Genomic DNA, 24615 nt, shown 5'->3' on the forward strand with positions numbered 1-24615 from the left:
CCTAAGCATCAAATTTTCTGTATTTTGGAACTTGGGGCTACCTTGCTATTGCATTGGGAACATTGCAAAAAGTCATCCATGCAAAGCATTTAACAGAGTCCGGGACATAGGAGGTATGTAATAATTAGCATTGTAATTACCAGTGATTGCACCTATTTTTACATTTGGTGATGATTACAGAATAGATGGTGTCTCTTATTAAGCCTGAATCTTGCTATCCCAGAGAACTGAAATGACAATGCTTTCCGAGTTTAGGGCACACTGGGTGGGATGCACTACTGCTGGGAAGCCACTTTCCAGTTCTTGTGCACAGCCTCATTAGTCAGTCAGGGCTGTAGGTTTCATTTCCCAATTTGCAGTCTTTCTCAGCCTTGGGCACATCTTTGGGTTCAAAGGAAGCTCTTGTTACTCATTCAGTATGGACTGCCCAGCAGTGGCCCTCTTCACTGTACAACAGGGTACAGAATGTGATGGGGTTAGAGGAGACGGAGCACCAGCAAGGCAGGACACACAGCATACCCCTCTAAGACGCAAGCAAGAGAATCAGCCAAGTCTAGAAAGCAGCTACTTAGTATTTGTCATGCAGGGACATTTTTCTGTCCTTTGGAAAAATAAAACTCTATTTTTACAGATTTCTGAATTGGATTTCCTATCAAATTTGATACCACATAATTTCCAGGGTCTAGGTCACTGAGGATCTTGATTTGGCCCTGAACGTTGCCTTTCTAAAGGTCCCTTGCTTTGGAAAGTACTTTCACAACACATTCTTTTCAAATCTCTGACCTCCAGCTTGTGCCTGCTTCAAGTCATTCCTCCTAAACTAACTTGGGTCCTAATTTGTTACTGCAATGCTCCCCTCTTCTAGCACTCAACTCCCCCAGAGTTCAAGGCAGGCTCCTGGGACAGTATGCAAAGCTTTCCTGCTGAGCCAGCTCAGCAGCTTGGCCCTCACAAACAGCCTGTGTAAACCTCATACCATGATAAAATGTCCCTCAAGTGTGACTTTGGGCCCATTTGTACCTGCTGCTCTAGCTCTATGGTATGGCCTGACCCCTTCCTTTCTCCATTCATTCCTTAGGTGTCGATCCAGGGGCACCTTTTCTGGCAACCCTCACCCACCTTTCTTCTCTATGTGCTGAAACTTCTATCTGTTCACATCTAGATTACGGGACACGTACAAAATGCTGGGGCGATTTACTCGTGTGTGTCTCCCAAGGCTGACTTGTCAATATTGGAAGGGAAGAGACTGGATTTCATTCATTTTGGCCTTTCCAGTGTTCTGCTTGGTTGCCTTTTGACTCAGGCTAGCCACTTGCTGTAAGTACGTGGCATCTCTGTTTTTGCTGTATTTGGGTAGCATTTTCCATTGAAACAACTTAGATGTTACTTCTCTTATGGGGTGGTGCTAGCTGGTCAGATGTCCTGTTGATCTTGAAATGTCCCCGGTGACTTATCCTGTCAAGTGGCATAGATTTAGTATCCCTCTGCAAAACCAGGATAGCCTTATTTTTCTGTTTTTCTGATGATGGCTGTGAGGCATACGGATGATTCCATTTTCATGTGTGCCACTCATGTTATCCTGGTGTTATTTCCCTTGGCAGAGAACAGTCCCTGAGGGACTATGATGGGGCTCCGGTGCACTCGGATTAGTTCCCCAACTTTCTACCCTCATACCTCCTGCCCAACCCCAGCAGTTCTTAGCTCGGTGATCCCAGGAGAGGGTGGCAGTGACAGTAGTGCCTTGGGGTCTGCACAAGCTGTGGCAGTCCTTTCTCATGCCCAGGGCCTCATCTGTGCTCTCAGCCTCAGCAGGAAGAGCTGGAGCGCAGGAGTTGTACAGATGTGGGGTCAAACACCACTTTCAATATGTAAGCGGCCTCAGGCAAATCACTTCATTACTTTGAGCCAGCTTTTTTTTTCCATGTGAGAAATGGTGATAATCATATCTACTTCAAAGTGATTTTGAGGACAATATTGTGCGAGGAATGCTAGTCTTTAAGCATAGATCCTGTACCACTAAAAATTGAAGCACCCAATAATTGGGAGCTTTTAAGTGTACTTGGTGACATTGAGAGACCTTTCGCATTTTGCTGCTGGTGCATAATGGCAAGTGAAACACACTGGGCTCCATGGGGTCCTGGGCAGCTCACTGTCTCACATGGTTAAGGGCTCTGCCGAATGACTGTGTGTAGCTGGACTGGATGGTGATTTGAATTCCAAGGTACTGAAGAACACGTTTAAATGTCCCTGTTTGAGGGGCTGGTACAGTAGCCTAGTGGCTAAAGTCCTCACCTTGAATGCGCCAGGATCCCATATGGGAGTGTCAGTTCTAAGCTGAGCAGCCCCACTTCCCATCCAGCTCCCTACTTGTGGCCTGGGAAGGCAATGGAGGATGGTCCAAATCCTTGAGACCCTGCACCTGTGCGGGAGAACCCAGAAGAGGTTCTTGGCTCCTAGCTTTGGATTGGCTCAACTCTGTCCGTCGAGGCCACTTGGGGAGTGAAAACAGATGAAAGATCTCCCTCTCTGTGTCTCCTCTCTGTATATCTGACGTTCCAATGAAAATAAATAAATTTTTTTAAAAAATTGCCCCTGTATGGTCCAGGGAAATCTGGGAAGAAAGAGGTGAGTTCACTGGTTCTCTGAAGGTGTCCACAGAGCTGCCAAAGGATGGGCTGTCTGGGCTGACCCCGAGATGGGGTGTCTGGTGATGAGCACAAGAAGGCCAAGGGTAAGAGCCAATGCTGTGACATATCATGGTAAGTCACCCCCCTGCAATGCTAGCAACCCCTATGGGCATTAGGTCAAGCCCTAGCTACTCGACTTCCAGCCCAGCTCCTTGATATTGTCCCTGGGAAGCAGCAGCAGGTGGCCCAAATGCATGAGCCCTACACACATGTGGGAGACCCGAAAGACATGCCAGGTATTTTGCTTTGGCTTGGCACAGCCCGAGCCATGTGGCCACTTGGGGAGTGAATGGGCAGAAAGAAAGTCTTTCTTTTTTTGCTTCTCCTTCTCTATGTAACTCTGTCTTTCAAATAAAACATTTTTTTTAAAGAAAAGACTGAAAAGCCAAAGGCAGAGAAGAACCTGCTGCAGGGGAACATGTACATAGGTTAGGGTTACCACTGTGCAGCCAAGCACTTCCTGAGAGCAGCTGTTTCAGTTCAGGCACACAGAGGACAGCATTCCAGGATTGCTCTAATCCACCTCCAACACTGACTAGTACAGATCCTGAGGCCCAGAGAGAGGAAGAGCTCTGCTACCTAAGCAGAGAAGTAGAGCACAGGTTTCTGTCTCCTGAATGTCTTTAGGAAATTGGAATGAGGTCCAGCATTGTGGCTAAACGAGTTAAGCCAACACCTGTGATGCTGGCATCCTCTATGAACATAGGTTTAAGTCCCAGCTGCTCCACTTCTGATCCAGCTTCCTGCTGATGCACCTGGAAAAGCAGCAAAAGACGGTGCACTGCCTGGGCCCCTGCCACCCACATGGGAGACTCAGATGGAGTCCCAGACTGCTGGTTTTGGTGTGGTCCATCCCCAGTGTTGAGACTACTTGGAGAATGAACAAACCAGTGGATGGAAGATTTCTATCTCTCCTTCTCTCTTTCTCTCTCCATCTTCCCCTCACCCCTCTGCCTTTCAAATAAATAAAACCAATCTGTGAAAAAGAAAAAGAAAACGAAAACTGAAAGACAGAAAGTAATGCCTTCTTTCCCTTCTATCATGGTTTACTTAAGAAGCAGTTCGTAGCACTAGAACAAGGAATGATTTGAGTGGACAGGAAGCTCACTTTGAAATCATGCACCTGGAACAAACAATCCAAACCTGTTTCTGCTTAGAGGTGATGAGGGGCCAGGAGAGCAGGGTGAGAGAGCTAAGGCCACACCAAGTATCCAGGGGCACTGGCCAAACACACTGGCCTCCTGAGTCCTCCAAGCCATGTCCTCCTGCATGGAAGTTGTGCCCAGTCACCACCACCAATGGACTGATGCCCTAAGAAATGCCCACTTTCCAGGGAGGAGCTGCAGGAGCCATGAGCTCCTGCGCGATTTGTAAAACAGAGCTGAGGACCCCCAGGGTAGCAGACCACACTCAACATCTCTGTAGTGTCAGGATAAAGTTCTCTGCGAACTGGGCATATTTCCCATCTCCAACCATGGGAGCTATGAGATTGATTCCGTTTTGCTTAGGAACTCTGCCTGCCAAGAAGCTTAGTCTAATTTGCTGGACAATCACTTAGGCCCTTTCCTTCTTTTGCCTTTTGTTCCCAATTTCCATTTAATTTGCTGGACTCCATTCCTTTTTGGGAAAATAGAACCACTATCACCACTACCATCATACAATGTTTTGATGAGGATATATCATAATCACAATTAATAATACAAATAGCATGTGTTTGCTCCTGTGATTAGCACTGCTACTTCTGGAATTTCTCTATGAGCCTGTGACCATGTCACAACAACCTGGGAACTTTACAACCTGCTAAGGGAAATGCCAGCTGGACTCAAAGCTCAGAGAGAAGGAAGTTTCTCGAGGCTACACACCTGGGGAAACCAGTTTTCCTCTCTGTAGAACGGGCATCACCTCAGAGAAGTTTGAGGATACAATGCTGACATTTATGTAAATGATGTAGCCTCTCTCATATACAGAATACATTAGCTAATACATTAGCTCTGTACATGCTAATGGTTATTTTAGGATCTATGATTTTATACAATCTATCTATACAGGAGTATACAGAATCTATCTATACAGGAGTATAGAGAATCAATCCTGAGTTTGGGGTCTGCCTGACTCTTCTTCCACCCAAGACTTTGATTCCGGCTCAGCACCAGGCCACATACCACAGGTGACATAACTGAGCCCAGGTGGATAAAGGAAGCCACAGCTGTATCTGTCACAGCTTCACTTCAAACCACCACCTTGTGTGTGTGTATGGGAGGGGGTGGGTTCAGGAGACTGAACCAGGTGGATCTCACCATGACAAGTTATACCGACGACAGGTGGGCATGTCTCATGTGTCTGACCACTGCAGCTCCTGTCAGCTGCAGTGTCACTGTGAGTCACATCTGCTATGTGGCAAATGTCTACATTGGGACAATTCTTTGCAGGCCATCCCTGGGGTCTGTTCCATTTTTGATGGTGCACCTGTTGATGGGGTTAGTCAGCAGCCCCCATGCCAAGACACCTGGGATGCCTGTGGAAGGACAGACCTGGATCCTAACTTGGAGATTCCTCACCTGATCAGGTGTTCTCAGGTGTCCCAGTACAGCCAGCAGAGTCACTCAACACCCTTAGCACGATGTCCTCATTTATTTTAAGGATAAAGCAGACTCTGCCAGTCAAGGTTTAAATGCTTTCTCCCATTACTTCAGCCTGTCACAGCCCCAGACAAGCAGAGTGACTGCCTCATTGTCACACACTCAGGGAGTCCACGGCTCCATCTCCCGCCCCCCATTATTAGTGACTTCCTCTTGGCACAGCTGAGTACCCACAATCAGTTCTAATCACCCAGGGTTCCCGTGCCATGGAGCCATCTGAAATTGACACACGCAGCTTACCACACCGCATGCAACAAGACAGGGGGAGGGACAGGAAATTCTCCACCAGTGGCTTACCTATGTCTGAAATCTTTATTTCTGACAGAAGACAGGAGAGCAGGGAATAGAAGAAAGAATGAGGTGTTAGCAGCAGGGTTAGAAGCATTATTAGTAGTCCACCAACTTGACAGCAATGGTACCGAGCAACGCTATCATGAACACAGACTTAGCAGCTATGACACTGATAGATTTCCTGTTGGATATGACTCGTCACTTACAAGTGGCTTCCCCGGCACCACTGCCACTCCCTTTGGGGGCAGAGAACTGGGCTGGCACATTCTGATGCGTTCACAGGGGCAAGGTCAGACACGGGGAATAGTGAAGGCTCTTCTCTGGGTGCACGTGTGTGAGTGCACACGCACACACACGCACACACACGCACTACCCTGTATCTCCATCTGCAGGCACACTTCCCTACCACGGGCAATTAACACCAGGAAACACACCAAGCTCCTACTCATAATGGGGCACAGCACTGGACAGAGACTGTAATTAGAGGGGAGGGTGAGGAAGGAGAAAGGTTAAGATGCTAATACTCAGATGTAGGCATAGTTCTTTCCAAATTTCACATATTCTTCCATTCCCTACCTACTGCCTCCCTTCCTGACAGTTGCACAGGAGAGAGACAGGGAAAACAGCATCTCTCAGCTGAAAGATCTGAAAAGAGAGGCCCAGAGAGGTTAAGCCACTTATCCTGAGCTGCACAGCTTGTCTGCCACAGTGAAGATACGAGGATACCCCCAGTCCAAGGCTCTTCCCATTCTAGGACATCTAGATTCATACCAGGATTACTTCATGATGACAGATGTCTCTGCCAGTCTGACTTATAATAGAGAGGGGAAAGGTGGGGTGCATATGCCTGGTGGACCACCTGGAAGTGATCCAGCTTCCTGGGAGACTGCACAGTATATGAGCTGTCCTCACCCAGCCCCCAGTACAGGCCATCACTTGCCCTGAGGGTGACCCCAGCTCCCAGCGCAGCCAACCGGCCCGGCCCTTCTCCCACACCTGCAGGGAGTACCCAGTGCTGCAAGGCATGAAGTCAGGATGGCTTTCACTGAGCCAAGTACCAATTTCTTTGGCGAGGCTGACCTCTGAGGCACGGGACCAGTTCTGTAAATCCCTCGGACCCCCTCGTGTAGCAAAGAGGGATGATTGCCAACACCTTCCAGAGCTGATACACCACCATGGGAACTGGGCACATGCTTGTCTCCTCTCTGGGGCCTGTTTTCCAGCTGGTGGACTGGGGGAGACCTGCCTGCGTGAACCCAGGCCCTGGGGAGAAGCCAGTCCCTCCTTACCACAGTTGCGAGGGAAGCTCTTGGAACAATTTCTCTTGAAGGCGAGCAAGGCATGCTCCCGTCACGGGGCACAGTTTCTCTGTAACCTCAGAGCCCACCCTGTGCTTACGCTCTGGCTCCCAAAACTACCTGGCTTCCAGAGGCACATAAACTAATCCAACACACCGCAGCCTTCCCATGGGCTCACTGTGACCATGTGCCACTGCCGGCTATGAGGCGGGCAGGAAAAGGGCTGCCTTAGCCGCGCAGAGGGAGAGGGGCACTGCCTGGATAAGCCTTTTGGCCTGAGCTCAGCATCAGCCAGGGGTCTCCTCTCATACCTTAGCTCCAGGATGTTGGTGACATTTCCGGAAGGGAAGATCCTGCGGATGTAGTTGAAGTCACCCACATAGAGGCTCCCATCAGAGCTGCAGGTGAGAGCCACGGGAGCCAGGAGCTTGTTGCCATCAGCGAGGCCGTTGCAGCTGGGACAGGAAATGCTCCTCCGGCGCCCATTGCCCATGATGCTTCCAATGACAGGGGGCTGCTGGGACACAAACTGGTTCTCCCCGTTTCCTTTGTGCAGGATTCCTGGGCCAAAGACAAAAAGACAGAATCACCTATGGAGCGGGCAGTGGTGCTCTCTTCCTGTGGACAATCCCAGGGACACTTTGACTCTGTAGCATCTCTCTCTGCCTCACCCCCATTGTGACTTCCCAGCATGTCCTGCCAGGTGAGCCTTCCAGCAGGAAGGGGTCACACGGATGGTGGCTGGAAGAAGTCTCAGGTGGATCTGGACCATCCAGCCATGCTGCCTTAAGAGTGGCCATGCACACCTCAGAGACCCAGTGCAGACTCCATTGCTGCCTGGATGCTAAGCTGTGCTTGCTGCACTCCTTCCTGTCAGCTGACACCACCTCCCAAGTCCCCGGTGCCTACTGCAGAATCCAACATACACGGGGTTACAGACACGACTAAGTGACACTCCCAGATGCTTCTCATCAAGGAAGAGCCAAGACACTTGTTTTTTCTCTTTATTTTGCCACAAGGGGCTGTGCCCAGAGTATGCATAGGTTTCTTGGCAGTCCTTAGGCCTGTTTCTTCACCCACAAAAACCGAGGGGATGAGTCAGTAACCTGTAAGCTTCTTTTGCAGCCTCCAACCTGCCTCCTGCCCTGAAGTCTGCACACCCTTGGCTTTGCTCCAGCTGTTTCTTGTCTCTAAGTCTGTCTACGCTCTGCTTTAGGGAACAGGTAACTTTACTTCCCATGCAGTTTAAATAAGGATGGTTCCACATGAAGGTTTGTGCTGTGTTAGACTCTAGGAAGTCTAGTTGCTGTTTTCCATTAATTTTCAAGTGTTATCTTTCACTTCAAGATGTTTAAGAAAAACACATGTATTTTGTAAACTGTGTGAAGTGGGAATGTATACCATTTTTCTACATGGAGTAAGCCAATTTTCCTATCACCAGTGCCAAAAGTACGCATCTAGTGTGATGCCAGGGCTACTGTGCATCTAGTTCCCACGCAAGCATGGTGTGTAGCAGAGGCAGTCTAGAACTCACGGACATCCTCCCTTCCTACAGTTATGCAACACCTGCCACCTTGCTGGGGATGACCCAGGCCAGACTGTTCTCCTTGACTCCTAACCTCCTCGAGTGACTTCCACTGGTAGTGTGCTAAGTATTAGTGCAATGGGCAGCTGTCATGAGGTATTCTTGCAATGCAGGGGGCTTGCCCTGCATTCTTCTCCTTCTTTTCATGGGATGGCAGGTAAAGGTGAGCGTTGTAGCCAGCCTGCTCACCTTGGACCGTGACCTGAAAAGGAAAGCATGGGCAGAGGAAGGAGGTGGGAGGAGCAGCCCGGACTTCTGAGCCTGTGCTCCGTGGTGACTTACTGACTTATGTGGGTGTCTGTTTACCTCCAGTCTTAGAAGTGAGGGAGAAACAAACTTTCACTTGTATGCAGTTCTCCTATTTTGGCTTCTCTGACACTCTGACGACCTAAGCTAACATCACACCATTTTTGATATCATGGGTGTGTGAAGGCACCTTATTACCTTATGAATCTTTTTTCTCTTAATGACTGCCTTTGCTACTTATGCCTCTTTATTCCATCCTAAAGTTTAGAAATTACCAGCTTCCCTCCCAGAACATGCTGTGGCTCTAAGAGGTATAACCTGTGTGCCTGCGTGACCCCAAGAGTTGTCTGGTCTCATGACCACATTCAGTTGTCTCAATCCCAAAACACAGTCAGAGGGAGTTTTCTGAGACACACACATGCACACACTTCTATCTGCCAGAGGCTTGACCCTGGCCTCTGGATGAAGGTGAGGTCTTACTCTGCGTTTCAGCAGCTCAAGCTCCAGTGTGGCACCTGCTCCTCTCCTCATCTCATGCTTGGATCCAACTTCACAGGGAACCCACTCTCCAGTTACTCTTTTGGGCTTTAACACTTTGGTACATATCGTACCATCAGCCTAGCATGCTCTCCCTCCTTGACACCCAGGACTAATCTGAGAGTCTTTTAAGCAGTGAGCAGTGAGATTTCTCTGACGAGGATGCCTGATATACCAGGGTGCTGAGTAAGCTGCTGCTCTTGCGTGTCCCGGCAGTCCCATGCTCCATGGCTCAGCACTGAAGCTGCCTGGGGAGTGTTCGCCTGCTCAAGTCTTAAGGCCTCTCCCGAGTGTATCTTCCATGCCTGGGAGAGTGGTAGGCTTGCAGCAGGTACCCTCCGTTTGATCTGATTGTGCAGGCATCCATGTGAAACACAGGTGTACATTTTTGACAGCGCCCAGGGTTCTGAGGCTAGATCACACTCCAGCCTGGCGCTCCAGGCAGTCCACGAGTGCACTCACCACTTTGGATGTTGAGGGCATGATGCTTGTCCAGGCTCCAGCCCCCCAGCTTGGATGCATCGATTTCATATCCCTGCAGCATGGCTGTTCTTTTTTCCCACAGGATCAGGTCTGGGCAGGATTCATACTCATAACCCACGGAAACTGATGGTGACAAAAAGAGCAAATGCTCAGGTCAGCAAAGCTTCCTTTTGGCTTTAGACCTGCAGGTCAGGCCACATACTTGTCATTTGCAGGATGAAGGAAAAGCATTCTATTTCTACATGGGATCTAGAATTATGTGCAACGTTTTTTTTTTTAAGATTTATTTACTTTTACTGGAAAGTCAGATTTACAAGAGAGGAAGAGAGACAGAAAGATCTTCCACCTGCTGGTTCACTCCCCAAAGGGCTGCAATGGCTGGAGCTGAGCCGGTCTGAAGCCAAGAGCCAAGAGCTTACTCTACATCTTCCACATGGATTCAAGTCCCAAGGCATTGGGCCATCCTCTACGGCTTTCCCAGGCTTCAAGCAGGGAGTGGAATGGTAAGTGGAGCAGCTGGGACACGAACTGGCGCCCATATGGGATCTTGGCCCATGCAAGGTGAGGATTAGCTAATTGAGCCATCGTGCCAGACCCTGTGTGCAACATTAATCCAGAAGAGCACAAGGGTGTATTGTTGGGAAAAGTCCTGCACAGGGTCCTATACTTCACAAGGATCCCCTGATTTAAGGGATCATCTTAAGCACAGAAAATACCTCATGTGCAGAATTGTTCCCTGTAACATACGTCTAACACTGGACACTTAGAAGGGATCTAAAAGTTCAAAAAGGGGAGTGGCTGAGTAAAGCTAAAGGATGCTACTCAGCCAGAGGAGCTTATGGTTAAGAGGCTGATGTGATACACAGTATTAGTATTCAATTGAAAAGACTGCTCATCTACAGCAATCTGTCTGTCTGAGGTCTAGGAAAGTAGTGGAGAATGACCTAGAGCCTTGGCACCCTGTATTTTTGTGGGAGATCTGGAGGAGGACCCTGACTCCTGGCTTCAGATCTACTTAGCCCCAGCCATTGCAGTCCTTTGGGGAGTGAACCAGTAGGTAGAAAATCTTTCTCTCTGTCTTTTCTTCTCTCTGTAAACCTGCTTTTCCAATAAAATTAAATAAATCTTACAAGATAAAAAGGTTAACAAGTAGTTTATATTGTTTATAGCATGACATATGGTTTTTTTTTCTATTCTTATTTCTCAAGTTTTTACTAATGAACATGGTACTTTTAAAATAAAGAAGACATCTACTATCATTTACAATAAATAAATACAAATAGAGTTTGGTTGTGGTATTTTTACTGAACAAACATTTAAAATTCATTTACTTGAGAGAGAGGGTGAGAAGGAGATAGATAGATAGATAGATAGATAAAATGTTTTCCATTAGCTGGTTTGCTCCTCAAATGCCTGCAGCAGCCAAGGCTTGGCTAGACCAAAGCTGGGAGCTGGAACACAATCTGGGTTTCTCACAAGGGCACCAGGGATCCTCTCTGTGCTGCCTTTCTGCGTGCACATTCACAGGAAGCTGGAATTGGAAGTGGAGCTGGGCCATGCGACATGAACCAGACCTGCCGGTGGGGACTACAGGCATTCCCCTTCAGCACTGTAACCCAATGCCTGTCCCCCTCCACTTTATGACTGACTGGTGGGCACTACATTTGCTCATCTTATCTGAAGAGGTTACAAAGCTTTCATCTGTTCAGAAGGAATGAGAAAAATAGCTTCGTGCACAGAAGAGATTATGATTGGTGAGAGATAGTATCTTCCTTCACAATGTGCCCTTGGCAGAGGTTTGGGTGAGCATGCAATTCTATAGCGAAGATTTAGGATAAACCCAGCTTTGTTCTCTCCTCTCTATGCATCTTTGGGAAGTCACCTCACTTCTCTGACCTCGGCTTTCCCCCTGCAGCTCTGGGGGATGACAATTCTGGACTTGCAGGGTAGTAGCGGGATTAACTGAACTACTAAGGTACAGAGGAACACACTGCCCACAGCAAGTGCACAATGGATGTTCTCTTATTGCCTACCCCCAGTCTCTCTCTCTTCCCCTCTCCTTTCTAAACACAACCTCACTTTGCTGCTTCTTCCTTCTAAACACAACCTCACTTTGTTGCTTCTTCCTTCTGTGACTAATGAATCTGCCACTCCAATATGGGCCATGGGCATCCCAAGTGGTGGCTTAACCACTCTGCCAAATATTCCACCCCTGGTTTGAGATTTGTAAGTCTTTTTTTTTTTTCACGGCCAAATCCTTCACATTTAAACCATTCAGTACATTCTGTTACTACTAAGACTAAAAAAGTCTTAAAGCCCAGCTCAGCCCCAGGACTTCTGGTGCTTCTCCTCCTATGAGCAGAGCGCCGAGGCCCATGGCAGCGGCACTTACCGAAAGCTTCTGAGAGTCCAAACACCTTCTGGTTGTAGACGTCCGTCTTGTCCCAGATAAAATAGTAGGACAGGTCTGGGGCAGCAGCAAACCACTTCCTGAAGAGGCGGCCCTCCACAGCCACCATGAGGTGGACCTTCATGAGGTTGAAGGGGATGGTGGGGTGGGTGAGGCTGATCCTCAACACGGACTTGTAGCCAGCGGTGCGGCTGCTCAGGTAGCTCAGCCGCATCTTGCAGCCTGAGATGGCGATCTCCTCTTGCAGAGCCTGTGGGGTGAGAGGAAGGCAGAAGCCACGGTCACCATGAGTGAGGCAGGCCACAGCCCCACAGCCCCTGAGGCTCAAATAGAGCCATGGAGGTGGAACAGGAGGAGATGGGAAGGGGAGAGAGAAGAGGAGAAAGAAATTGGTCGCCTTTCCCCAGGGAGCCTGTTCTGTCCTCTGTGTAGCATTGGTAGTCGTACTTCTGTCTTGCACGATTGAGAGGAGCACATAGGATAAAACACTCTGCACCTCTGACTGCCTCCCTGTGCCACCCTGAGAGCCCACGTGAGTCTGAGTTCCCTCACTTGGCTGGCAAGCAGCATCAGTAAGGACCTCTAGGTAAGGTGTTGGGAGGTACGACAATGGGGCTGTAGGGATTGGTGGGGTTGGGAGCAGGAGCACTGTGGCTTGGCTGAGATTTATTTCTCAAAGAGTACATGTCCTGGAAGCTTTGTCTTTGGTATGGCACTACTGGGAGGTGATGTGGGACTGCAGGGACCTCATGGGAGGTAAGGGGGTTAGTGGGCACTGCCCTTGGACTGGATTATATAGCTCTGGTAAGTGCCTGGTAAGTCTTCAAAGAGGGCTGCCAAAAGAGGAAGCCAGTGCCTTCTCACTCTCTGTCCTCTTTTCTTACCACGTGGTCTCTCCTCCCTCCTGTGCTTCTGCTAGGATGCCAGTTCCTTGTCTCTCCCATGGGAGCTGTGGTGGTACCAGCAGCAGCCCCTGAACCTCCAGAACCATCAGCCAAAAATCCTCTTTTCTCTATAAGGATATACAGCCTCTGGTGTTTTCTCACAGCAACAATAGCAATCAGGAGAACTGGAAGACCTTGTCCTTAGACCAACAGTGACAGGTGGCTATTGAAGCAAGCACAGCTTCTCCCAGGTCTGGTACAAATGGCTTGGAATGCTAGGAAAGCCAATAGAAACCAGGAGATGCTGGCCCAGCAGACAGCTGTGCATAGCTGGGAATAGTCTGGCCAAGACTTGCGGCTGACACCCCAGGCCATCCACAGAGGGAGGAGGCACTGGTCATGTGAAGTTGCAAGTGCACATTGGAAAGGGGGTACTCAGAGGGCAGTTCCCATTAGAGGAAGTGAGAAGTGTGGAGGATAGCATTGTCCATGCTCTGTGCTGTGGGCTCCATTCTAGGTAGGCTGGGGTGCGGGGGCCCATAGCAAAAGTAAGGGAAGTTTTATCAGCTTGATGCTTTGAAGTCTCTTTCAGGAATGGAACATTCAAGCAGTGTAGGCTAGCAACTCCATGCTTACCTTGTGTTCACAGAGGACCTGTTTTTTTCCCCATCACTCCCTGCATAGGAGGCTGTGAGCACTCACCACCCACATGCACAAACACAGGCCACTATAGGGACTCAGCTTAATGCAACACAACTGCCCACACTGCAGTTTACAAGCAAAGCAGGCACTGTACTCTGGACTGATGTCCTCACCCACATCTCCCTTTGTTAATGTGCCCTTGGAAAGGCATATCCCCCAGCCCTGGCACAATCTGCAAGTTTGTCATCTCATATGCCACAAAAGTGAAAAGAAGCAAGGCTTATGCCCTATGTGGGTATGGAGACCTCCCAGCTCAGGGACAGTATATAGGGTCCAACCTTTAACCTCATGTGTTCTGAAGTTCTTGCTGCTGGGAAACAGTGTCTAGCTAGAGTTCAGCCAAGGTAAGCAACATATCACTTTCCTGGCCAGCTCTGTGTCCACTGGCAATCATTTAACACAAAAGGTCAGCCTGGTAGCATACACCTGAGGCAGGCACCATGACTCTGGGAGGCAGTGAGGGTTCATTGTGCCAGTGCAACGAGGATGGTACAATGAGCCCATTTTCTACTTGTGGGCGGCTGCTGGGAGCCTCAGGGTGCAACACATGCAGAGAGACACATTTGCCCATGCAGCCATGAAATATGCACCATGTGAATGCCTGGCTCCCTGCTCCACCAGTGCCATCCAAAGCAAGGATCTGAACAGGGGTCTATTGCTCGTGAGATAGTAGGGTGGCCAGGTCTCTCTGGGGCTCTTGCATTGATATTTCTCCTTTGCACCTAGCTTTTGTTTCTGCCCTCAGAAATCCCAGTAGGGTGGGCAAGCGAAGGAAATTCAGCTCAGCAGAGCTTTGGGAGGTGAAGAATCTATCTTGATTTCCATCAGATTAACATGCATTTTTTTCCTGATTGCTTCTCTTTAATGATAATTATGGAAAGCACTTGTGTGTACAGATTTGAGCCAAAGCAATCCTTAATTGGCATAAAAGCTGTGTGTGTTAAATAATCTTGATAATCATGATAGCTACAATTTATTGAGCACTTACTAGGTGCCAGACATTGGGCTAAGTATCTGGGGTACATTGTTTTCATTTAATCTTTTGTTACAGTGCTTTCTGTTGGGGATCCTCTGGCTGATTCCTCTTAGTAGCATCTATCTTCATAATTATTTTTTGTTTTTTAACAAAAATCATGAGGCTGGGGATCCTGGAGGTTGCAGAAAGAGAAGGAGGAGTGTGGTGAAGGGCAGAGTGTGCAGGGAAGATGTGCCAGGCTGTGTGTAGGTGCTCCTTGGCTCCCTGTGAGCAGGGTGGGTGGTACATGGTAGGGGACCGTGTTGATGACCCAGACCCTAGGCCCCACGGTGGGCCTTTTCTTTCTCCATTTTTTGTTTCTTTTTCTTACTCATTTGAAGGTTGGTAGGGAGAGGGAAAAAGAAGGGAGGTTGGGAGGAAAGGGGGAGAGAGAAAGAGGGAGGGAAAGAGCAGGAAAGAGCAAGAGGGAGATGCGGAGAGGGAGACAGAGGGAAAAAGAGAGGGGGAGAGAGAACACCCATTCACTGGTTCACTCCCCAAATGTCTACAGCAGCCACAGGTGTGCCAGGGCAAAGCCAGGGACCAGGAACTCCATCCAAGTCTCCCACATGTGTGTCTGGGACCCAAGTATCTTGACTATCTCCTGCTGTCTCCCATGGTGTGCATGAGCAGGAAGCTGGCATTGGGAGCTGAGCAGGGACTCCATCCCAGGCCCGATGATGTGGGATACTGCGTCATGTGCTGTGCCCCACTTCACCTGCTAAGCACCTCTTCCATCCCTGTCCCCACTCCTGCCCACCTCAGATGACACAGAAGCCCGCCAACATACACGTAGGGCAGCTGGGTACCTGAATTTCTGGCACAATGGGGCCTTTCTCTGCACAGGAGCTGGCGAAGGACGTCAGCGGGGAGGGAGAGACGACGGGGTGGGGGCGGGCAAAGCTGCTCAGGTCACAGCTGGGAATCTCATTTTCCTCGTGGCGCATGGTGATGGTTTCCATGACGAAGAAGCGATCCCACGGGAGCCAGAGGGTGTGCTCTTGGGTGATGAACGGTGCACGCTCGAAGCGCAGGACGATGGAAATGCCTCCGTGGGTGACCAGGTCAAAGCTGTTTGGGGGCAGGTTGAGAAGGAGTGGGTCCGCAAAACAGGAAATGGGAGCAGGAAGAGGAGAGAACACAGAATGACACTGTAGGGTCTTAACATTTGGTGAACAAGATTCTGGCACCTGACTTCATTGTAGCTACAGTGACACTAACTCCAGAAGGCACTTCCTCTTGCCTTTTATTTATTTACTTTTTGGGGGTAAAATGATTCACCATCGAGAATCTGCCAAAATCACTGCTCCAGAAGGACATTTTCCAGAGTCCTGGCCTGCTGCCAGACTCCCTGTCCAAGTACCTGGTACCAAGCCTATAAGCGAGCAGATTAAAATGAAAGAAGCCCTGACCCCAAGCCTTGCCCTGGTTCTGCTATGCACTGTAGGCAAAATACTTAGCCTTCTGGAGCCTTAGTTTTTCCCATCTGTCAAATGCCCAGGCTCAAATGGATGACCCTCAAGTCACTAAGCTCCGATTGTGATAGGTCACACAGCCAAAGTCTGCCATTACAGAGCAGTGAGGCAGCCCACAGTGGGCAGGCTTGGAATCACAGCACCTTACAAGTGAGCTCGCTTAGCCATGCAGAGTGCTTGGCTGCTACTGAAGGCCCCGGAACCCCGTCTTCACCCTTCCTAAACCAGGACACTTAAAATTAAAGAAAACTGAACTCAATGCTCACCTGATCCAGCTAGCTTCCCTGCCCCTGTGAGACATGTTAGTCTAGAGTCATGCTCAGGGCCCTCAGTGCTTTCATGGGCACTTCCAGCAATGAGGACCCTGCTGTATTCCGGTCAGGGCTGTCACTGCCTCCATGGGCACTTCCAGCAATGAGGACCCTGCTGTATCCCGATCAGGGCCCTCCCTGCATCCATGGGCACGCACGTTCAGCTGTACATCCAGGAGGGAATCCCCATCTTCAGTTCATTCCCTTAGGACTTTTTATTGTGGCGAATTGAGCCCAAATCATCTTCCTTAAATTCCTATTCCCTGGGCCTGCATGACCTTGCAACGACCATGTTCAGGGCTGGGCAATGGCAATCCCGTCCCCGGTGCCATTCCCCGGCATCAGGGTCTCTTTGGAGGCAGTTCTATCAGCTACTACTTTTATGTTGTATCTTCAAGACCCGGTGTCATCTTATCTGTTCAGACTTCCTGCTTCCTCTTTATGTCCCCCTGCCCCATGTGCTCTGCTCTGTGGAGCCCAAACCACAGACCACAACATGTTGTTCAGCTGTCTGGCCCATGGACATCAATTCTTGTCTTTCCAATGCTTGGTGGTTAGAAGTTGACAGAAGGAATACATGTGTAGCACTGTTAACCTATGAACAGACTTGTCCCTGGATCTCCTGAACACCCAAGTCCCTTCTTTTTTTTTTTTTTTTGCAAATCAACATAATATTCACCTTTGCAGCAGGTTTTTGACAAGCACCTCTCCCCACATCCCACCCAGGGCAGAGCCTCCCTGAAGCCTGATATATGCATCTGTAGGATTAGGTCTGTCGCGCTTTCCTCCCTCCAAGTTGCACAGTTTTTACATTTAACTGCTCCATCTTAAATCCTGCTCTTGCTGGATGGTGCATTTTGCTAGACCTGAGTCCCCAGGCTCTGAAGGCCGATTAGTCTGTCCTATGCAGGAACTTGCTACCCACTTTCCCTATCCTCCACTCCTCCCTTTGGGACCCCTACTCAGGCACAGGAGGTCAGGTGCCACCATCCTTCCATAAGACATGAGGGAACAAACATGAGGGAAGGCATTTTGATGGCAGGTTGCAGTTCTGCAGAGAACATCCACAGCTCGGGGGAAACACCCTGAGAACAGCTTCTCTGTCACAGCACTGAGTGGCATTTGTACTTGGACAGAACCCTTTTAATCATCAAATGGATTTTTGGCCAGGCTTTCCTGCTCCCTGCCTGACAGCGCAGGGGCTGAGGCGTTGGGGAAGGGTGACAGCATGAAAAGACATAGTCTCAAGGCTGTCAGCAAGCTGGGAGCGGTTGGTCTTGCCAAGAACTGAGTGTGATGGGCGGGGAGCCAGGCCTGCCTAACTGCAGGGGGAACCTCAGCGTGGCTGTGAACGTGGATCTGGTCCCGCAGCGAGGCGTCATTCCCAGGGGAGGCCCCCAGCTGCTCAGGGCCAGTCTACAGACGGCTACTTAACACTACAGGCCAGTGGTGTTACCTAACCCAGTTCCCCTCTCCTCTTCTGTGGAACAAGGAGGGTGCTCACATCCACTGGGCAGAGCTTTACTTAGATGGACTAATGGAAGGACAGGATATGTGTATGTGGAGCGGAGGGCACAGATTCCCCAGCTACCATCCTCTGTATAATTCTGGGTTTCAAACTCAGCGAGCCTCAGCTATCCCTTTTGTCTGCTCTTGTCTTTTGAGATTTCCATCTTTTGAGATGAGTCCTTTGGCTACCTGCTTCGCTATGTTTTGTTTCTGAGCACCTGGGAAGACTGCAAATCTGGTGTTTCAGCAAGTGTGTGTGTGTGTGTGTGTGTGTGTGTGTGTGTGTGTGTGTATGGATTGAGGGAGGTATAGGACAGTAAGTATTGAGGTGCTGCCTGGGAGCTGAACACAACGATGGTCCCTGGACCATCAGGCCTCTTGTGCACCCTGCAACTTCTGCGTGAGAGGTATGAAAGGAGGTAGCTCCAAGAAGGCAAGATAGGAAATGGGCAAGAGGCTTCCTGTCGTCATGCAACAGATGGAGTTTCAGTTATGAGGAGAACAAGCTCTGAGTTTCCCATGCACTGTGCTGGCTCTACGTCGGGAAGAGCAGGGAAGCCCCACAGCACATGGGTGAGAGTCAGTGTGAAGCTTCAGGTCCAAGACGCAGCCACCAGAGCTGCAGAGATATGTTAGAGGTGGATACGGGACATGTGGGTGATGTGTGCTGTCCCTGGCCCCTGTGCTTCTCAAGGTGGGACATGACAGAGGGAGCACAGTGGGAGCAGTGCAAACCTGGAGTGCGGGTGAGTCAGAGAGCAAACCAATGCCTGGCTTCAGGGTATTTGTGGGCAGCCCCTCCTGAATACAGCTGGGCTTCTGGGGACTGGCAATGTGTCCTCTTGCATGTTTGACTGGCAGGTTTTATAGTAAAGACAGAGCAGTTCTCCAAGGCGCCTTTGTGATGGATGACCCACAGCAGGTGACAATGTGGTCACAATACCTGTTGCCTGGGCTGTATGCAACTACTCTTTTCAGAGCTGGCAGCCCTGAGTGGGAAGGCATCAGGATGGAGCCTACAGAGTCCTGGCTCGGAAGGTGTGCAGGGCAGGTGGGGACTTCTGACCTGCAAGGACCAGCCAGCCACCAACCTTTAGAGGCTGTGCTATTTCCCACTCACATGGAGTGGGGGCAAGGGTTCCCCACACCGAGCTCACCATACTCATCTAAGAGGTGCACATGTCCACAGACAGACGAACCTCGACTTCATTATCGCCTCGGCCGGGACATGCTCACATCTGATATTGGATTAAAGAGGTGCTAAAAGCAATCAGGCTGCAGCACAGTTTCCAACACCGAGTGAAAACCTTATGGGCCCACACTTAGCCAGATGGACTGCTACCACCTGATTTCATTAAAAATAGAGGACTCATCACCACTGACAGCTTACATATTCCATTTTCCTTCTTCTTGCCTTTTCTCCAAAATGTCCTCATTGCCTGTCTTGTCATCATCTGCTTCTGTCAGTAATTTGTAATTTTAGGAAACCAGCAAATATTTCCCATATACTTCCTATGTGCCAGATACTGGAAATACTACAATGAGCTAAAGGGACAGGGGACCAAGATTTATGAAGCACCTACTATGTGCTGGGTGCTACTGTCTGCCACAGATTCTCACAGCCAGCACATGAGCTGGATGATATCTGGAGGACCATTCACCAGACAAGTAAGCTGAGGCTTAGAGAAGCCAGAAGCCAAGGGTACACAGCTGGAAGGTGGGAGTGTTAGGGCTGTTCAGGAAGCTTCCCTTTGTTCTTTTGATGGCAACTGCAGGACTATCAAGGTCAGAACTGTATGATCCAAATGGCTTCCAGAGCCTTCCAGAACTTCTTGGGTTGTAGGAAGTATATTTCGTCTGAAGGCAGGGAGCAAGATCACATGGACAAGATATCATACACTTTGAGAATCAAATGAAAAGAAGCTGCTTCATCTGTGGCCAAAAGGACCAAGGCCAGAGGCACACATGATGTGATACAACCTATAGGCAACAGTTATGGCATTTGGGTCTGGGCCCTCTGAAGCCAAGCCCTGACCCTTCCCCTCATGGTTGGCCCAGTGACAGCTGTGTGGCAAGACCCACAAGAACAGGGTTGTCACTTTCCCAGGCCCACTGGCGGTGACCTACCTGCCATCCTGCCTGCTGATTGTGTACCCGAAGAGAGGGTTATTGACGAAACTGATGTTCACACCAACCAGGGGGGTCCCATCTGATGTCATCACTTGGCCACGAATGACACACGTGTGCCTGTGCGAAGAGAAACAAGAACAGGATATATCTTAAAAGGTGTGCAGGGCAGGTGGGGACTTTTGATCCACAAGGACCAGCCAGCCACCTGGTTGCAGCCCTGGCCAGCAGGCCGAGCCCCAAATTCAGGCAGCAGGAAGCCAGTTGTGCGCAGACACATCTTGTACCCGGAGGCTCATGGCATAGGTTCCTGGGAAGCAGCAACTTTTAAACACATCACTGTGGTTGCAGGCATCAAAGTGTTCTGGCAAGAACTGCCACTGCAAGGTACCTTCAGCTATCTCCCCAGGAGACTATTTTTGTGGACAGTACAACAGGTTCTAAGGAGATAAAGCTGATGCCATAGCATTACCGATGTAGTGACATGTACAGATTCGGAGTTAGGTGACCTGGATGCAAATCCCAGCTCTGTCACCACCCAGCTCTCTGGAACTGTGCAGGTATGTGACATTTCTGGTTATATTATTTGCCCCAAGCTACACAGGAAGGCAGTGGCAGAGTCAGGCCTTGACTTTGGACTTCACCATGCTGAGTCCAGCTCCAGATCAGCCTGATTTCCACAGGCAAGGGTTAGAAGTGGAGGCGCCGGCTGGTGTGAGTGACCTAAGGGGTCTGGACACCGGGGAGGCAGTTCTCGCAGACGAGACAGATCTGAGGCAGGTGCTGCTGTCCACGGAACTTTCCCCACCACACTTGAGTTCAGTAGGCTTTGGTTTTCTTTTTGGTCTGGTCTTAGGAAAGGGACCTCCTGGGTGTTGGTGTAAGATCTCAAATGTTCCTGCTTTATGAGGTGCCCACATGCCTACCTTCCTAGAGTGATAACCTTTTCTCTGTTTGATGAGAAAAGCAATTAACACCAGGCTAGTGAGCAGCTGGTCTCACCAGTGCCAGCCTGTCCTTTCTGAAGACAACAGCAGTTACCCACAATGCACCCTGCCCCGCCCACCTCTCGCCACACAATCTGGTTAATGCTAATTCAGTCAGTGGTTTCCTTCCAAGGCTCTGGGTCTAAATACAATTAAATGGCAAAGAGGGTGAAGCTCGGCAAAGATTTCCACTCCCGCTTCGAACATCTCCCAGCCTATCTCTGTGAAATTCTCTTTTGACGAGTGGGGAAGATTGATTTTCATCAACTGTATTCTGTGTGAACTGAGCGAGGCTTTCTTTAATGGAACACAATTGAATTTCTGGTTGCTGCAGGTTTGTCCTCCCCAAGGCTGGGCTACCAGAGCTTGTCTGCAGATGCTGGCTCCCCCTCCAACTTCCTCCTGCCCCATGTGTCTCTGGATTCTTCCTGGACAATCACTGGCCCTCTGGAGAAGGATTTCTTCTGGGGGCTGCCCCGCCGGCCACCCCTCACACACACACACAGCCAGCCTCTTTGGACTGATCTCTCTGGGGATTTCCTGATAATTGGGAGCTGTCAGATCAGCATCAGGTGGCTCCCATGTAGCCTTCAGTTAGGCAACCCAGAGCACAAGGGATTTTAGCTCAGGCTCCTGTGGATTGCTGTTGGATTCTGGGGAAGATTAGGCTGACTCCCCTGTAGGCACTAGAGGCCTCTTGCCAGAAGAGACAATTGCCTTAAGAGTTGAGTCTTAGAGAAAAAAACACTTCCATCCCCCTTCTCCTATACCATGATCTTCTGTTGTCAAGAAGGCCCAGTTTAACATAAATCTTTCCTACAGCCAAAGAGATGAGGATGTCTGTCCTGGGAGGGCTGTGTTTCATGCCACAGGCTTCTGTCCAGGAAGTTTGAAAGATACAAGTCCTGAGTTTACCAGTGCTTCCCATCTTCACTCATGGGTACTTGTTAGTCTATGACAGTTTTCGATCAATCATTGGAAAGAAACCAGCTTTGATTTGCAGCAGTTGCCCATTTCTGTATAGTCCATCTTCCCACCCTGTCTGATTTCCAGCTTCCAGTAAGACGCACCTGCATGCAGGGCTTAGGGGAGGTATACAGTAGGGCATCATGATGTAGCATTTCCTGCAGACAGACATAACGGCCCATGGAATGTCAGGAACACATGGAGGAAATGATGCATTTAAAATGTCACTTTTATCTTTGTTTTGTAAAGAATTTTATGTCACTGATTTTCTTATTTTGAATTTTTCAATTATGTGGTACAATTTCGTATAGACTGAAATTTTCCCCCAAACTCCCATCCCCGACAGATTTTTCCCATTTTACTACAGTGGTATAATCCTTCATAAGGAATCATTTAAAATCACTTTTATCTTTGTTTTGTAAAGAATTTTACATCACTGACTTTCTAACAAAAGCTCTAACAATCAGCACACAGAAATCCCTGCACATTTAATCATCAGTTCTTGTGAGTTGACATGAGCTGGTTTCTGAGCATCCTGACACACGGGCCCTGTGCTAAGGGCTTGCTCTGTGCTGTGGCTGTGGTTGAGATATCACTGCTCTTCTGAAGGTGAGACTCTACAGTGGGAGACCACCTTAGTGAGAAGCCACTGACAAGGGGAGCAAGTTGTTGTCACGTCTGTGTCTTGCTAGCTATGACTCACATCTGAGCTGTATCTCCAGTCCTTTATTTGAGGCATTTGGCTTTCTCTGGGTCATTGCTTTGGCATAAAGGAGTTGTGCAGTATCATTTTCTACTCAGGTTTAGAGTTCTATCTCAGCCATCATGGCCATCTCATAAGGCTGTCGTTTGCTTAACCCTTCCCAGTACAATGAACGACCTCTTCCTCTGGAGTCCTCTAACCCTCATACATATCCCTCCATGATCAGGACTATCAGATGATTACATGATTCACATTCTCAAAGCTGTCTTATAGGTATTCATGTGAGCAAGGGTGGGTACCACATCGTCAGGATGGATGTTGCCTCCCTGAGCACTTGTTAGATGAAAAACATTCAAGACACTAAAATTGAGAGAGAGAGAAGCAAGCAAGCAAGCAAGCAAACAAAAAAACCCCAACCAAACTTGCTTGAGACCATCTAGGAAAGAATACCACTGGATGAGTTGACACTTAAGCTGGACTTCTGATGTCTAAATCCTGATCCTTAGCAGTGTCCCATACTCGCCCCGCCCAGTTGCCAAACTTCACAAATACGAGAGGCACCTACGTGGAGCTAGGCACTGTGTGTGTGAGGTGTGTGTGTGTAAAGACATGAAACACAGTCCCTGGTTAAGTGCCAGAGCTCATAAGAACAAATGTCTCAGTGTAGTCATCTCTGACACCAGACAGGCTTGGCACATGAAAGGCAGCTGGGACACAAATAAGCAATTAGGCTGAGTGAACTCTGCCAGGAGGTAGCACTTGTGCCAGGCCAAGAGGGGCGTGTCAAACACTTCGGCATTAGTCCAACTGCATGCTTGGGACCTGACTGAGGAGACGCTGCAGGTGCCAGGGAGCAGGATCTGCCCAGCTGCTCTCAGAAGATGATGAGCAGGGCTGGGGTTGAGAGAGGAGTCTGATGGAGAGACAATACCAGCATGACATAGAATTGAGCCATCAAGAGACAAGCCTCTCTGGTCACTCCCGGCGGAGGGGTAGTGGCAGGAAAAGAGCTCTGGTCCCAGGTCAGATACCTGTAACTTTCTGTAGGTCCCTGGAGAGTCACCTGCCGTCTTACCTGCCAAATGCATGCTGAAGTTTTTCTCAACATGGCATAACACGGAATTCCACACAGGCTTACAAATTGTAATTGTTTTCATTTGTTGCCTTGCAATGCAGCCCAAGTGGCCCTACTAAACGCGACTTCAGTGCTGATGCTTGACCCTGAAGTGCCTCTGGTTTCCGTAACCTTCCACTGAATCTGCTCACTTGCTCACTTTTCAGGACCCAGCTGAAGCTGTCTTCCCGCCCCTTCATAAACTCTACTCTCACACTTTTGGGATCATCTTTGTCCTCAAGCAGATCAGGAGCTCCTTGATGACAAGGACTGACCATATTTCCCACACTGCTGTACCCGCTGGCACTGAGCATGGCTGAGTTCAAAGTCAGAAGTTCCATTGAAACAGGTGCTTTCCCTGGAACTGGAAGCAGGGCACAGAGTGGGGTGTGGGAAGAAAATTTACTGAGTGAATGGAGCCAATGTACTCCCGTTCCTTAAGGAAAGGGTACCATCAGAGAACGTGGAGCTACTTGACCTTGACAGGGAAATGATGAGAGAATCTAACCTGAAGGGTTGGGCCTTCCCATTGGCCTGTGATAACTACTTCCCAGAGCTCCAGACCTTTCCTCTGGGATGGTGGGGGTATTTCACTTGGCCACGGCTTGCAGCCCTACCCATCCCATCCTGCAGCCTCTTATCCCAGT

At 49.3% G+C, this 24615-nt stretch overlaps 1 protein-coding gene across 4 annotated transcripts in view; it reads right to left on the reverse strand.

Annotated features, from left to right (window-relative positions):
* The window catches only part of TENM4 (teneurin transmembrane protein 4), a 356529-nt gene that overhangs the window by 48753 nt on the left and 283161 nt on the right, over positions 1-24615 (reverse strand). For 3 of the 4 annotated variants that reach the window (XM_040963947.1, XM_040963948.1, XM_040963946.1), the window contains 6 exons: positions 20200-20319; positions 15587-15848; positions 12159-12426; positions 9746-9889; positions 7227-7476; positions 5624-5644 (listed from right to left, as the gene is read on the reverse strand). In XM_040963947.1, coding sequence (XP_040819881.1) covers positions 5624-5644; positions 7227-7476; positions 9746-9889; positions 12159-12426; positions 15587-15848; positions 20200-20319 — 1065 coding nt within the window. The remainder of the gene's footprint in view (positions 1-5623; positions 5645-7226; positions 7477-9745; positions 9890-12158; positions 12427-15586; positions 15849-20199; positions 20320-24615) is intronic. The other variant, XM_040963945.1, reaches the window with a different exon arrangement.

This window comes from Ochotona curzoniae, unplaced genomic scaffold (assembly GCF_017591425.1).
Source record: "Ochotona curzoniae isolate NIBS_2020 unplaced genomic scaffold, NIBS_Ocur_1.0 scaffold_3223, whole genome shotgun sequence".
Taxonomy (NCBI): domain Eukaryota; kingdom Metazoa; phylum Chordata; class Mammalia; order Lagomorpha; family Ochotonidae; genus Ochotona; species Ochotona curzoniae.